Raw genomic sequence first — 15,734 nt, forward strand, 5'->3', positions numbered from 1 at the left:
ATCATTCATTTCTGAATTTAGTCATTTTCCTTCAAATATCTCAGCCTCTATGGTTTGTTTTGGCACATCATTCATCACAAAATACATTTTTGTACAGATTTACATTTCAGCTTTTCACATATCAGATTAACAATTTATAGGAGGAATACACAGTAGCTTTTCTGATTAGAAAGCTTATTCGACATCTCTCCAGAAAATACACAGCCTTCTTTATCTTTGCATTTGTCACTGGCTTGCAACACAAAAAGCTCTCTTGTGCCCCAGTGCTCCCAGCCCCTTGGTTTGGCGTTCACCTCTTATAGCAGTGAAATGTCTTTAATAAGATATTAGGATAAATTGCCTTGATTTCACCTCGGCGCTGTTTCTTATAACACAGAATTTCCTGTGCGCCCCCCCCCCTACACTCGGCCCGACAGTTTGTGCCAAACATACTGAAACTGTTAAGCACACTGGCTCTTTAAGCAACCACAGGGGTGAAGTATGATGGGTTTTCAAAGAGTAGCCTGGCTCTTTGAAGTGCTGCTGCCAGGATCTACCAGGTATGCTTCATCAGCACTCTGAGAGCTGCTGCCTCACTCCAGTGTGCTGACAACCGGAGGGCTTTGAACCGTACGGCACGTCTTCATACGTCCACAGTGGGCTGAGGGATTGTTTCCGGTGTTGGACCTCCTGAAACGTTTATAATGATTTCTATTCAATGCACTTGTGAAATGATGTGAGCAGTTTCAAACAGTCAGACAGTCAGACTACACTCAAGGAGTCAGTCTCAAAAACAACAATCAGTTTGTGGTGTTTTGTTACTTCTGCACATTTTATGACAGAGAAGTTATCCTTATCATTGTAATGATTTGGTAATTTTTCCAAGTAGCATCTTAGTTTTGCATGGTTTGGTTTGCTACTACAGTTTTGGTTTGAGTTTGTGATGAGGTTTGTCTTGTATTAAGTCAGTAGCAGGTCATGACTGGTTCTCTACACTTGTATTAGTCATATTAACAGTCAAAGTGTCTTTAGTTGCGTTAGCACCCTGCCCACAAAAATTGCCTCCCCTTCATACAAATGACCACAAAATGTATTACCTCTGCTGTGTTACGTTCACTCCAGCGAAGCTAGAACTGAGAAATACCACAACACTGCTTATGCAAGATATTTTTAGTTCTGTTCAATACTTTGTTGGATTGATGTTTGACTTGGTCGAATTTTGAAAGTACATACCATTCCAAAGGGTTTTATGACAGCCCATTTGCTGAACCAACAACCCAACTAATCAGAAAAGCTCTGGTGAAAATTTAAAACTTCTTTGATGGAGGACAAAGTCCCCACAAAATTGGTTTTATGTCTCTCTGCCCTTGATTTTAAAAAATAAGTTTTTATTCACATTGATTGGAGCCAGATGTGGTAACAGAAGGGAGAGCCCTTAAGGTAAGAGAGAGTGAAATTGAAGTGAATGGATTTAGGTCATTCAGCAGATACATACACCTTTACAGCAGTACATTCCCACAGTGTGTGGTATTAGTAAGAGTATGACACCTGTTTTGCAGTGTTGTCAAATGTGTGACATTCAGGTTGCTAATGCATCAGGACTGAGAAGCACCAACCATCACTAAGTCTCCTAAGTATCTTAGTGACTACCAGCTAGTTTTAAACTGTGCTCACCAATGAACTTGATAAATGTTTTAAAGGTGCAGTCAACCATTCCAATCCAATACATTTTATGTTAAATACAACAAATATCCACTCACTGTATCCCAGCTGCTTGTTCTGTGTGTACACTGAAAAAAAAAATCTGGTGTTCACAAATGGGAAATAAACAAAGTGGCTCAAACCGAACTGCACAACACGTTCTCACTCACAAGGGAGAGACCTACACCAAGATAGTAATGAAGCATAAATAACATCAGATATTGCTGGAGCCTATTAAAAGTCTTAAAAGGCATTGAATCCATTAATCTAACAGTAAGGCTTTATTTGGCATTAAAATGTCTTAAATCAATCTTTCAAAAGTCTTCAAAATGCTAAGACATGGGAAGTAGGATGATAGAATCATTTTTTTCAAATGGTGCATCATAAAATTTCAAAAATAATTGGAAAAATCTATTTCTTATATAATTTACAGAATGCTTTTTGCATTAATGTCACACATCCCAAGATAGAAGAAGGAAGTTTTAACATTTTTTTCAACATTTAAAGTAGATGATTTGACTTTTTACCTTGACCAAAAAGGTCATACGTAATGTGACAGTAATCATTGGGGTAACCCTGAATAATTTATGTCAGTTCATGTTTTTTTTCCTGCAATTTTGTTTATTGTATAATTGATCTTTAATTTAATTCTAAGTGGCATTAAAAACACCTCAAAAAGTCTTAAATCTTGCCTTAAGCTGTAGGAACCCTGTAAAGCAACAGCATCCTTGTCTTGACTGCTCCCACAACAAATCCCCAGATACTACTCCTTTTTTAGGGTGATTTTAAGGACATTTCTACTGAGTGTCATGTCGATGCAATAAAACAGGGTAAACAAACAACTGAGTAATAGCTGGAAATACCCTGACACTCTTGAGAGGCGGCTGATGTTTACACTGACCAGGCAGGGCTTGGAGATACTGTGGCATGATGTCATCTCAGGCCGTCCACTTTCCCACATTAACACTGAGTTAGATTGATGCCGCACATGTGCTCAACTTGTACTGCTGTGTTGTTCTACTGTAAGTCATATCAGCATATTAAAGGATGGCGAGCGCAGCGGGAAGTAAGCTGACACCAATGAGCAGTAGTCCAGCAGGGAGGGAGGTCCCGCGTTGTTGGAGCTCCACACGTGTGCTGTTCTGGTGATGAGAAACTCAGATGTTAAAGTGTTCTTCTCTGCTGCATGTCCCATCATTGCTGGTTTTAAATTCCTAGTGATCTGTAGTATGTTTTTGCGTGGTGTTGTGTTGACAAGCACTGTCTGAAAAGATGTCTCCTTGGGGTCCTACTGTGACATTGTAGCCATGGAAAGCACATGCTCCTGACCGGAGAAACAGTAAGTTTTAGAGCATTTGCTAATAAAATGGTAGCACTTAAGGTCCCTGTGGTCCAGTGTGCAAACTGCAGCCAAGCTAAAGGAAATGACTGCTGTAAACAAAGAACGAGTTCTTGTTTTGTCTCCTGGCGTTGTAGGATCTCTGGCCTTGCAAGCTTCACAGACAAGCCTTTGTTTCCAGAAGCTAAAAAAAATTGAATTGGCCCGCGGTCACAGCAGTTGTTTTTGCAATATATGTGCCATTATGTGTACTGAGAAATGCATGGGTGGATAGCATGTTCACATGAGTTTAAGACCCCTTGTGTCTTTGTTTGGCCACACAGGGCAGGAATATGTTTTCACTTGAGCGACGCAAGATTATTATCCCACAGTGTGTATTGTTGTTCAAGATTAATTGAATTCTAAATTTAGAGCTTATCATAGTTTGGCTCTAAAAATATAGCAGCTATTGTGATTTTAAGTCTACAGTGTTTCCTCTTACTCCAGACCAATGGACAAATGTTATTGCATGTAATGGGAGGAATTTCCAAGAATTTTTTGTGATTGTGTCCCCCAGGGATCCCATTTCTTCAACTGTACTTGTATCTCTTTTTTTCCCTTTCATATTTTTCCTCACAGCTCCCAATATTGCTCTTTATGGCATTATTTTTGGCTAAGGTGGTACATATACAGAGGCACACCAGACTCAATGTAGACTCAATTTAAGCGTGTCTGAAGGGGAGGATCACCTCATTGCTTTAACAGGGGCCAAAAGACGAAAAAAAAGAGGCTGAAACAGGCTTAGCTCTAATGACAGATAATCCAGTTACAAACTCGTGCAGCTCGTCAAAAGGTTTGCTTTCCAGGTTGTGGCTTTGTGATGTGAATGGAACGTGAAGCTCGGGGAGCACTGAGGCAAAAAGGAAAGGTTTTTAGTTCAGCCTGTGTTTGCCACAGGCTTGCCCTCTACTTTGACTCTGATTCGCACACTTTGACTTGAGGCTTCTGTGGGCCCAGCAGCCACCCATCTTGTCTTTTTTACTTTCTGCCACATCTTTGCCTTGGTTGGCTGGTACAATAACTTGCAAGTAAAAGATGGAAGCAAAGGCCGTGCTACAGTATTATGGCCGACTATTAAGCCACTGAAGCTTGTACCATCTTGCAGTTTTGCGTAGAATTATTAGCTATTAAGTCAGGTCTTTAGCTCCATTGGATAAGATTTCACTTCAGGGACCTCCACCTTTGAAGATTTGGATATAAGTTATGATTAAGACCAGAATTACAACTACAGTTGAGGAAATAACCATGAAGGAAGTGAAATCTACCATTGGATCAATAACAAAGAATGTTTTGGGGCTATAGTGGAAATGTCTCAGTTTCACAGAAATATACAGCAGTAATTTAAGAATTTGGGAATAACTCATTTTCTTTCTTCCCAGACCTTGATGAAAATATCTCAAAATGAAGCTGCAGGTTATCTTAGCTTAGCATAGATACGAGAAACAGGGAAACAGCTTGGCTCTTTCCAAAGGAGACAGTACCTCCAGCCTCCTGAACAGACAAACATTCAAATGGTATTGATCTTCTCATCTAAGTCTCCTCAAGAAGGCAAATTAGCATATTAATCCAATTATTCTTTAAAGAATTATGCTTTTTTTTCATGGTGAATCATGGGGGTTTTCAACATGAGATGAAAACTTAAAGGCCAGAAACACAAAGAACTAACATCAAAGAACTGGTGGTGACAAAGTCCAACTGTTGCATCGCCTCATGTTGCCTGTGTTTGGGCCAAAAATTGCTCTTTAACACATTGCAACAGCCAATGGCAACTTGCATGTACGTTCTGCACCTGCATGAGAGGAAATAATTTTATATGCCGGTATTCTGTATACGTCATTTAGAAACGTAAACTGGAAAACCAACAAATGCTAGTCAGCCAGTTTGTACATTATCATCATGTGTTAAAAGAAAACAAATGTCCTGTACACTCGCGGACAGAAACACAAAGAATTACAAACTGTGTCTGCTAAAGAACTTGATGGCTGACTAGTGCCAACTGTGCAGGACACACTGCAAAACTAGGGCGACAGAGGCTCAACTGCAGTCGCTCAGCTTGGTGTTGTGGTGCCCAAAGATGTTCGATTTCTATTGGAGTGTAAATAAGTAACATTAAGCTGAGGTCACATTGACCTCAAACACAAGTTTGTGTGATTTAGAAATGAAAGTTGGTCTGTATTTTCAGTTGATTTGATGGTTTTAACTTTTCACTGACCTTTTCATTTCTGCTCTCCAAGCCACAGGCCACCGAAGGACGATGAGGGTCTTTGGGATGGGCAGATGCAGAGTGCCTATAGCTTGGTGACAGGAGTGAACCCCCTGCAGCGCTACCAGCCCACACAGGGAAGCTACCAGCTTCAGTTTGCTATCCAGAAACTGCAACAGCAAAGACTTCAGTCTCAACAATTTCTGGAACAGAGCCACTGCAGACACCAGGTATACATTGTAAGAGATTTTGGGGCATCTCCACACAAATGTTCTGTCCACTGAGCTCAGGGAGCTGGTAATGGCCAAATTTTGCCCTCAAGTAACACTTAAACCTTGGCCCTTGCTCTCTACTGCCCTGAGTGTTTAGTACCTTTGAATTTGTATATAATTATTTCCATTTGTTCCCTTAATGTTCCTTTTAAACACCCAGAACTTTTGGTTTTTTAAATTAGGATTTAGCAAAAGAGTTGCGAAATGCATTGCTCAGCTTCTTTTGTTTTCCTTTGATGCCTTACTTTAATATCAACGCCACATGGATGAAAACTGAACAACGTGTATGGGAGCTATTGAGCTGTAACTCAGGAAAACCCTCATATTTGTGTCTGTACAGAATATTCCCTAACCTAAGCACAGTGCCGTCCAAAATAGTGCAAAATACACCCACATCAAGGGGGAAGCTTTCATGTTAGCATTTACAAAGCTATTCTGAGAATCTCTTTCCAAACCACTTAACAAAATGGTGTTCGGTGGGAATATCCTCCTCAACAGAAGCTCATTCCTGGAGAGCCAAACATGACTCCTTACCCCAAGATTACATTTTTTGGCTGAGTGACTCCGCTTGGTTTATATTGGAAGGTGAGTAATCAAGGAATGCTGCCCACGAGGGCACCAGAGAGGCCCCGGTGCAGAGTCCATTATGAGTTTGAAGTCTTTACAGTTCATATCAGATTTGAGCCCCATTTTGAGTCCCATTACAACACAAATAAAATTCAGGGATATGATTTTCTCAGCAGTAGTAATGTAGCGACAAAAAACCTTTTAGTCATGCCTGACTAGCCGTGACAGATGTGATTTGGCTGTTTTTAGGGGGAGATTAGAACGCTAGAGAGGACTCGGTCATTTTGGGCAGAAAAATTTTAATGTTTATAGAAAAAAGATAGGCCCCCCATTTTTCAGTACAATTGCTTTGAAAGAGGACCTTAACAGGAAGAGTGTATTCATTTTCCAGAGGATTTTGAGTCCATCTCTGGATAGAGAGAAATGGAGACAGGAGAGTGCCATGGGACAGCTCTCGGGGTGGAATGATTGGATGCACCCGCTTTTTTCCGATTAAGTCCTGAGTAATGCAGTTGCTCTCACGTCATTGTTTTTTCATCATCTTGGTTGGGCCTTAATTAATGCAATTGAGGTGATATTTCTCTTGGCTTGGTCTTGAGGCCTTACGCAAGGCACTTTATGAAAGTGATCCCATGCCTTTCCTCTGTTCCATTCCCCTTTTTATTTCATCTTACTGTCTGAACACAGTTGACCAAGTTTCCTTTATTGAATATATGTCCCATACAAGCAGCAACCTCTGAGGCTGAAAAATGAAGCCAATGCGGAAGTGCAGCTCATTGACTGGCCACTTGGGGCTAGCTCCAGTAGCATGTCAAATCCCCATAGACCCACATGTTAAAATGTCTGACTTAATAGAAATAAACATGCTTACAGCCTGGTACAAAACTGTTTTGGTCTCTAGAGCTAATTCAACATTTATGACAACTGTACATGAGTGAATTTTTTTAAAAACTCCCCTGTTTACATTTTATGAAGAACCAAAGTTATGCATATTAAAGGGCAGGGCTGACTGTCTGCAAGGCGTCGCAAGGCGTCGCTACAGTCTGTGAGTCAGATCCACCTTTTGTTCCTCCACAGCTCTAACCTCTTGTCAAACTATGGTGACATCTCCAAAAAACAAGATGGCGACAGCCAAAATGCCAAACTGGAGGCTTTAAAACGGCAGTCCACAGTCCAGTGGATGACGCCACGCTAGTTAGATCCATCATTTATACAGTCTATGGTCGCATCATACTCCTGCATGTGAACTTTTTCAACCGAGCCATCCTGTTGTTCAGCACTCACAAACTGAGGTCATAGGAAGGCTGACTGTGGGTATGATGTCTCACCATCAAATCCGACAACCCTCCCTAAAATACTTGCCATCCCTCCCTGTTTGTTTCGCCCACATGGGTCTCTCTGCCAGTCTGACCCCGGCAGTATCTTTGATTGGTTCAGGGATTAGTCAGTGATTGACTACCCTGTAGTGGCATGAGAGGGGGGGCACTGGCCCCTTGATACTATTGCACTTCACATCCCTAAACTCAACTTTTTGACTTTTCTAGCCTTATGTAAAAATGTATTGATCATTTTGAATTAACTAAAGACACAAAAAGGAAGTACTTCATCTAGTGTGAGCGCTCGTGTATGAATGTGTGCTCCTGTGAGAAGACTAAAGAGACAGGGGGCCGTTCCGGCGCTCCAGTCCACGTTCCAGTTAGTGGGTGCAGACTGCGCGGCTCCTCCACAGGCTTGGCTCGGAGCCACCTGGCAGCCAAAGAAAGGTGCCCTTCCTGGTCCCGCTCAAACTGAATTGCGGCCATAGGCCTCGCAACCTGGAAACTCAGCTTCTCATTTATCAACACACAAATTACATCAGATATTCCCTGTCACACTGCCGGCCCCTTTTGAGCGGCTACACAGTGACGCTGGAAAACTATTAGCTTGTTAGATAGCCGTATAAAGCTGCAGAGAAAATAGCAAAGACATGAGACGTGGAAGGAATGTATGCAAAGAATTCCCCGGCACTGCAAGGACAGAGTGAAATGTGGCTCTAAAATATTATGTCAGAAAGAAAATGGTATTTTCCCCCCTTCCCAACCCTTTGAAGAGATCTTGTACTAACAAATAAATAATGTGAAGAATTTGCTTTTTAGTCCAGCCATCTGCAAAAAAATGTTCTTGTTTTGATACTGGATGGCATTTCATTAATATCTGCACTAATTCACGTCAAGCACTTTGATATTTCAGAAATGACTAGAAACTGTATTTTCTTCCCATGACTAACGCATCCCAAATGTGACTGCATTTCCTTCTCTTTTGAAAAGTGGGTTTGATTTCATTTTTTATTTACCACATACATGCTGGTAAATACTGTCAAAATATGCACAATACATGGACCAGGACACATATTTATAAGGACAGAGTAGGGTCAAAATCTTTGTACCTATACAGCGAGAATATCCTGATTCAAAACAACCATATCTATGAATTTTGACTTAATCCTGATTATATATGATCCCATACCTATGCCTTTCTCATAAGCCAATAAGGTTCCCTGTTTTTATTTAAAACACCTGCCCTGCTGCAAAATACTTAACCTTGTTAAATATATACTATGCGGGATTTTCCTAAAATATATATGAGTAGACTCATGAAAATGTAATCCCTCTCAGTCATCAGTTATGACCCACTACAAGTGTTAGGAGGTTTATTTATTTTCAGAGACTCTGTCCTCTGCCTGTATTTTCTTAATTTCTTCTTATTTTTCTATCTTAGGGATGTTCAGGACATTAATGGGTGTGTACCCTCACAACAGGACTCAAGATTTAAGCAGTATGCAGACAAGAGGCACAGCGCCCCCAAAAATGCAAATATAGCAAGGCAAAACGCCAAATGACAGTCAATCTGGGGTTGACTTTTGCCTCCACTTTTCAAACAGTAACAGATAATTCCTGAATAACATACCTTTAAGAATATAGAAAATTAAACATTTTGAGGATTTTTATTTTTTTGTCTAAAATGGCCCATTGCTGTTAAAAGAACATTTTTTTTCAGAATCAGAATCAGAATCAGAATCAGAAAAAGATTTATAGTTAGTAGTTTATAGGTATAGTTAACACAATACGAGGAATTTGTTCTGGTGGGTTGGTGCAACATAAATATAGAAAAAGAAAACAGATAAAATAGAAGATACAAATATAAAATATAAAATATAAAATATAAAATTTACATGCCCTTAATATTGCTTTTTAGATTATAGTAATCTAAGTTAAATGTATTTAAATCCTGGATTAAATCATCAGACCTTTTATTAAGACTCCAGCATAGTTGACTTTAAGAAGTTTGTTATGAGCAGGTTTACCATTTATGGTGACTAGAATACAGTAGATTCAGTCTTACACAGATGTAATGAAAGTCAGCTGGTATTTAAGAAAAATCTTTCAGGTCCAAGTTTGTGGCTGGCTTGGATTAGTTTTATTCACTGTGCAGTGGAGACAGATATTCACAGCAAGGCTGTAGAATTCTGTCTAGCAAACAGCATTTGGAACAAGGTTTCAATATTATAGAATCAAGGGCATGGTTTAAACAATGGGTTGTGGGCTGAGCTATTCAAGAGGTGTGAATGGCAACAAAAGTGAATAGGACTCAGGAAACCCAGCACAGGCTATATAATAATAAAATTTGATACAATACAATTCTAATCAGCTCTTGGTGCCCTAATCCCATCAACAACTCAAAGACTATCTTCCTGAATGAGTAGCCAGAGCAGTTGCACACAGCGGTCATTTAACCAATGTTAAACAGTTCATGACTTAATTGGAAGGACAATAATACATTAAGATGAAACTAAAACTGTAACTAAAACCTAATTTTTGACGTTTAATGACCACAGAAATTTCAAAGTATCGAACCTATCATCAGCATAGAGATCAGTTTACAATCAGTCGCAGATTTCATATTATTTCCATATATTTTGGAAGGTGTAATGGTCCTAGTATTGATCCCTGTGGAACAACACAAGCGACAGCTCCTCAATCTTTTGTATCTTACCTATAATGTCAACATGTTTAACAGATATCTATGTAGAGTTTGTTGTAAACAGGCTTATTAAGACAATCTTTAAGGGACAAAGAAAAGTACTTAGAGAGTGCTGCTATCGTAGACTTTTTTTTCTGTAATGGCCGTTTATGGCATCTCAGTAAATAATCTTCTGGCCTATGACTCTTCAATTATCAACAAGTTTTTTTTATCCTCTAAGTTGAGTTAGTTAGGATGAGTCCAAGTAATGTACATGGGTCAGCTACAAACAATCAGTTTGACCTCCATTTTGAGTTTTGTCTATAACAGAGCAGTTCTGCAAAGTTGTAAGTGAACTATACCCAAACAAGATTAAAATGTGCTCATCACGGTCTCAAAAAAATTGACCACTATGCACAATTCCACCAACAACCTCCATAATTCCACTGCTGCCGTTTACTTAATCTTTGTACAACACGTAACATCTGAAGTTTCTCTTTAATGTATGATTAAATGTTATTTAACAGATGTCTGATACCCAGAGGTGTTTCATTGTTACATGTAAATAAATCTGGCAGCAAAGACACATGAGCAGGAAGTTAGCTGTTGTATGCAATGCTTTGTCCCATTGTGATTCCTAATGTTTGATCAGTAAGAAGTCATTGTTAATAGCTGCTCTTGTAGTCTTTATACTGCCTGTCCATTGAGGTTAAAGTACAATCAAGATTAGTATTGCAAAGCGATAATAAAACATTTAATTATATATGCTATCAGACTTGTTGTGCAATACCTTTTCATGATTTATTATCTTGTTTCTATCTTGTTCTATACTGCTGCTGGTCACTAAAAGTTGCCATAAATAATTCTGTTGTATGCCAACAATATTTTGTGTTTAAAAGTGTCAGTAAGTATTTTAATGTCTCAATGATACTGGCCTTAAATAACAGTTGTCTTCCTTGTTTCTTAGGCTCACTTTCCAGACCAGACAAGTACTCCACACGCCCAGGCTCCCACAAACTCATCCAGCTGCCCTCCATCCAGTTTTCATGTTCGGCCTAATCACAGTCATGCCCACAGCCACATCCAAACCTGTGTTAGTCCTGCTCTCGCCCCAAAGCCGCCCAGCAGCTCCAGAGAGGGACAGGTCAGAAAAACAGCAACAAAGCGCCTCATCAAGTAAGACCAGCCTTCTCACTAAGTGCATTTACTCTTGATTTACTTCTTTCAAACTCTTGATGCTGCTTAAATCCAGTATAGCTGAGAGTTTAACTATGTAATTTATGGCACATTAAGCGATTGCAGTGCAGATGGCATTGGTTGGCCGCTAGTTGTGGAGTAAGACAAACTGCATGGGATCGGTGAGTTCAAGAGGACACGGCTAATGCTAACGAGAGTGAGAATATGTGTGCAGTGGAGTGCTCCTAGTCTTTTGGCCGCAGGGTGTATCTGCCTGTACAGTAAACAACCTCATCACAGGCCTGATTTCTGCCTGAACCGTAAACAGAGCGTGGTTCAGTGGAAGGGCCCCGGGCTCCGAGCGCCATTTAATTCCTGTTTGGTTTGGAGATAAGCTGAAGAGCACAGAAGGGAAAATAAAAGGAAAGGAGTGAAACAGGGCTGAACTGCCAGCTATTTCCCTCACTTGCTTTATGACTTTATTACTGCAACATCTGGCCAAATTACACAACAACAGCAAACCGTTGTGACCTGGGCTGATTGTTTGTTTAAAGCACGCTGTTGCAGTGGTGAAGGGCTCTCCACACTGCCTAAGAGAGTGAAGTCTATAGTGTTTCAGTCCTGCTGACAGAAGTAAAGTTGAGTTGAGAGTAGCAGGTAGCACTGAGCGAAGCCCTTGCTCTGCTGACGTGTTACATTCAGTTGTCCTACTCGGCTGAACAAACTGTAGCCAGCGACTGAAGAGTTAAGAGGGCAGGGGTGCAGCACTGGGGTTGTAGAATAGGTTAGGGCAGCCGGGTAGGTGCTGTGTTTGCTCCTGTGTGTGTGTGTCTTCCTGGCAGTTGCCGTGTTTACCCTCTGCATGTGGAATTCCAGAGCCCCCTCGCACTCTCCTCTGTCCTGCATTTTTGTGGTCGACCAGTGTGACAGGGGAGAGTGTGGGAAAAACGGAAGCTTCAGGACCAAAAAATGCACCGATGGAAACAATGAAAAGAAAGAATAAAGCGAGGGGAAAAGAAAGAATGACAGAGAAAAGTGAACCCCGTCCAGGAGAAAGGAGATGATTGTTTGCAGAAAATGGGGGGATAATAAGTTGCTTCCCTTTATTTCCAGGGCTCATTTTAGGGGCAACTCAATACCTCTGTTATTGAGGCACATCTGAAATGCATCCCAGTGTAGGCCTGAGCTCCTCCAACTCATAATAGAATCACTGTGCTGGGTATGATCAAACAGTTCAAGGTTATCCAGCCCTCCAAACACCTTCCTGTAGCCAGCTGTTGCATTGTAAAACTGTTGTGTTTGATACAAATTTACCAGCTCTGGCCTCGCGTGGTTCACCCATGAGTAATACACCACTGATGATCACTGACAGTTGTTAGCTGAGTCTATTTATCAGAATGACATTTTGGTGTTGTTTAGGAAAGGAAGTAAAGATTTCTGTCGATGCAGCCAAACGATTTCCTCTGTTTGGAGACAAAATCCGACAAGAGTGCTACCCAGTCAGCTTTGACCGGATCTGCTGACTTGGACTGAGTGACTCGTCAGCATTCAGTTTTAATTGAAGATTAAAAGATGCTGAATAGACCTTGGCAAAGAGTGGCTTTGATTTTTAAGCCGAGCTAACATGCGGTACACTTGCTCGAAGCAAATGTGCCTCGTGTTGGTATCTACTCAGCAGGGCAGGGCTCTTTCTGGTCTATCAACATACCACAGCTGCCAACTTGAGGGGCTGCAAGGACTCAAAGTGGTATGACTTCAGTGAAGGCTTTGAAAGGAGCAATTTGTAACACAAATAAATGAGCCTGTTTGGTATTTTGTTTGCATGGTTTGGCGAGACGCAGCTGTAACTACGGAAACCCGGGCTGTCGTGTGGCATTACTAATAGGGTGACAATTACAGCAGCACCATTAATGTCAGCCTCGCTGCTGCTTTCACTCCCTATTAATCAGCCACAACAGTAGTTATTTTCACGGGATACTGTACACACACAGAAGCTGCCAAAAGTGTGTTTATGGTTAAACTTTATCCCCTTTGGTCAATCTGAATAACATTACCTGTACGCTCAAAAAAATCAGCTATGTTTACATTCAGCTTACTGAGAGTGGTGTGAAATGTTCAACTTTAGGCTTATATTTCATCCATGCATGTAAACTGCAAGTTCAGATTTTGTCTCTGGCTGTTGCCTGATTCTTGAAGTGACAGAGTGAGGACTGTTGACAAAGAAAGTGATGTGAAGAACCCAGAGGTCAGGTTTTTTTCCCCCCACCTTTCAATATGAAAGGGGTTGCTTCCTGTCGAGGTATGCCACGCTTAAAGTGGGCCCGTTCTATTTGTGGTTGTGTAATGGTATGAAAGAACAACTGTGCAGCCCCTTACAAGGAGGCAGTGTGTACCCTCATTACCTTGTTAATGCTCCTTTGGCAAGCTGCTGTTATGGGGCGAGAGGTTAATGCCAGCTAAGCTTTATTTATTGTTCCCCCTAAAAAATGCTTAACAGATTTAATGTATAAGGTTACAGACGTGTCTGCTCCTGCTCCACGCTTCACCAGCTCTCATAATGGTTTACTCTCTGAAAACACTGTATTTGCTGTATGATTATGTGAATAGGGCTATGTAATTCCCTGTCTATGATCTGCAGTCTCCTCTATGAAGCCTGGTGAGATAAGTATACACTACTGTACTGACTATTCAGAGAGACTATGCCTTCTGTGTCTGAAGCCAGTGCCCGCAGGTCCTCATAGTCAGTAATCACCACAATAATAATCTTGTGAAAATCACATCACCCCGGACAAGCAGCAGGAATTTGCCCCCTTCTTGTCACAATGGCTCACGAGAGGCACTCAGCAAACACTTAACCCCCACTAGCCTCCACTGACTGCACACACACACACAGTATTTGAAACTGACTCCACTTTTTTGTTGTCGGAAGATGATTCACCAGAAGCTTAAACAATCACAAGTTGACAAAAACGGTTTTCAGCTATTCATTTATGTAAATGTCAGTGCGAAAAAAGTCACATTGCAAGATATTGGCAATGCAATATGCGATGCGATTTTAGTTGGAATGGTCATTTTTGAGTTTTATTTTCACTCAAAAAAGGCAAAAATGATGATGATGCAATTCTTGCCAATGTCTATACCACACAAGCATGTTCACTTACGTCTGAGATTGGATTTTTAGGCTAGGGCATCTCTGTACCACCACAATGCTTACATTTATTTCAACTTTCAGCTTTCAACTTTATTGTCCCCTAAGGGAAATTTATTTTGCAGCCAGGTAAAACAAGACACAGAATAAAACAATCACATAGAGTCAGCCATAAGAAACGGTGACATACATAAATGTGAAAATACAAAGGACACTGAAAGTAAAACCTTCCCTAAAAACCATCGTCAGATGTCCACAGTGAAAATTAAGCTTCATAATGGATCATTTTTGAGATTTAGTTGTGTAATGGCTATGTTGTGACACATTTTACCTTCATCAAAAACATGCAGCTCCTGTGATTTGGATATTGCACTTTGCCATATTTCAGTTTAGGCAAAATTTGTATTAATTGTGCAGCCTTAAATATAAATCAAATCAATAAATCAAAAGCTTGTACCCTAACTGTGGAGATAAGAATTCCTTTGCCGATATAGTTTGTCTGAACTTGTAGAAAAGATTTATGCACACGTAAGAAATGTTCCCCTTTATTCTGAGCTTTCAGTCTACAACAATTACAAAGCAAGCAAACGCAACCAATCTCAGTCTACGACACACCTGTGCACAACTATGGTTGTAGAAGCTCCACCTCCAAGGAAATAGTTTTTCACTATTGAATGTAGCACTATGAGGCATAGAAATGGAAGCCAAACTTGTTATAATTAAATGACCAAAATACAAAAAAAGAGGTGAAAAACTGTGAATGGTGGTTATCAGTGACACTTATCTTGATCAACAGGCAAACCTCCGCAGAGAGTTCAGCCAGTGGAAGTGTGTCCAGCGGCCAACATGCGGTCTACAAAGCCATCTGTGGTAAAACAGGTGGGTCTGATGCTACACTTCTACACACGCTTAGTACCACGCTGTAACTTGGCCTGTTGGTGCTGTAGTCCTCGAGCAGTGGGAGGCGGGGGTTATACCCTCTCTATGCCAGTGTCCGTGATTACAGCCAGGCATAGTGGACATTCCCCATGGAGGACTGATAAACACCACAGGATATTTTTAGCCTGCTCCTGCTCGCGTGGTGGTGTGCAGGATGTGTAAATGTATTTTGCAAACCAATGAAGATAACTACATTGTCATAATGATAAACAGTGTACAAACTTTAATCATAATCTTGTACAAGTGAGGTTTTATTGGTTATTTTATTATGATGACTGGTGTCACAACCTTCTTATGCCAAGTACAGTTGAAGCAGCCAGATAAACACTCTCCAGCGCTGTAATTTGCTATTTGATCACAATATCTGTGTCC

General features: G+C 40.7%; 1 protein-coding gene across 4 annotated transcripts in view; it reads left to right on the plus strand.

Annotated features, from left to right (window-relative positions):
* ttll5 (tubulin tyrosine ligase-like family, member 5) overlaps positions 1-15,734 on the plus strand; it is a 65,376-nt gene that overhangs the window by 44,505 nt on the left and 5,137 nt on the right. For 3 of the 4 annotated variants that reach the window (XM_088087813.1, XM_042500315.2, XM_088087816.1), the window contains exons 28-30: positions 5,293-5,491; positions 11,067-11,275; positions 15,220-15,302. In XM_088087813.1, the coding sequence (XP_087943939.1) occupies positions 5,293-5,491; positions 11,067-11,275; positions 15,220-15,302 (491 nt within the window). The remainder of the gene's footprint in view (positions 1-5,292; positions 5,492-11,066; positions 11,276-15,219; positions 15,303-15,734) is intronic. The other variant, XM_088087814.1, reaches the window with a different exon arrangement.

Source organism: Plectropomus leopardus, chromosome 14 (genome assembly GCF_026936395.1).
Source record: "Plectropomus leopardus strain MGB_pleo_1.0 chromosome 14, ASM2693639v1, whole genome shotgun sequence".
NCBI classification, from domain to species: domain Eukaryota; kingdom Metazoa; phylum Chordata; class Actinopteri; order Perciformes; family Serranidae; genus Plectropomus; species Plectropomus leopardus.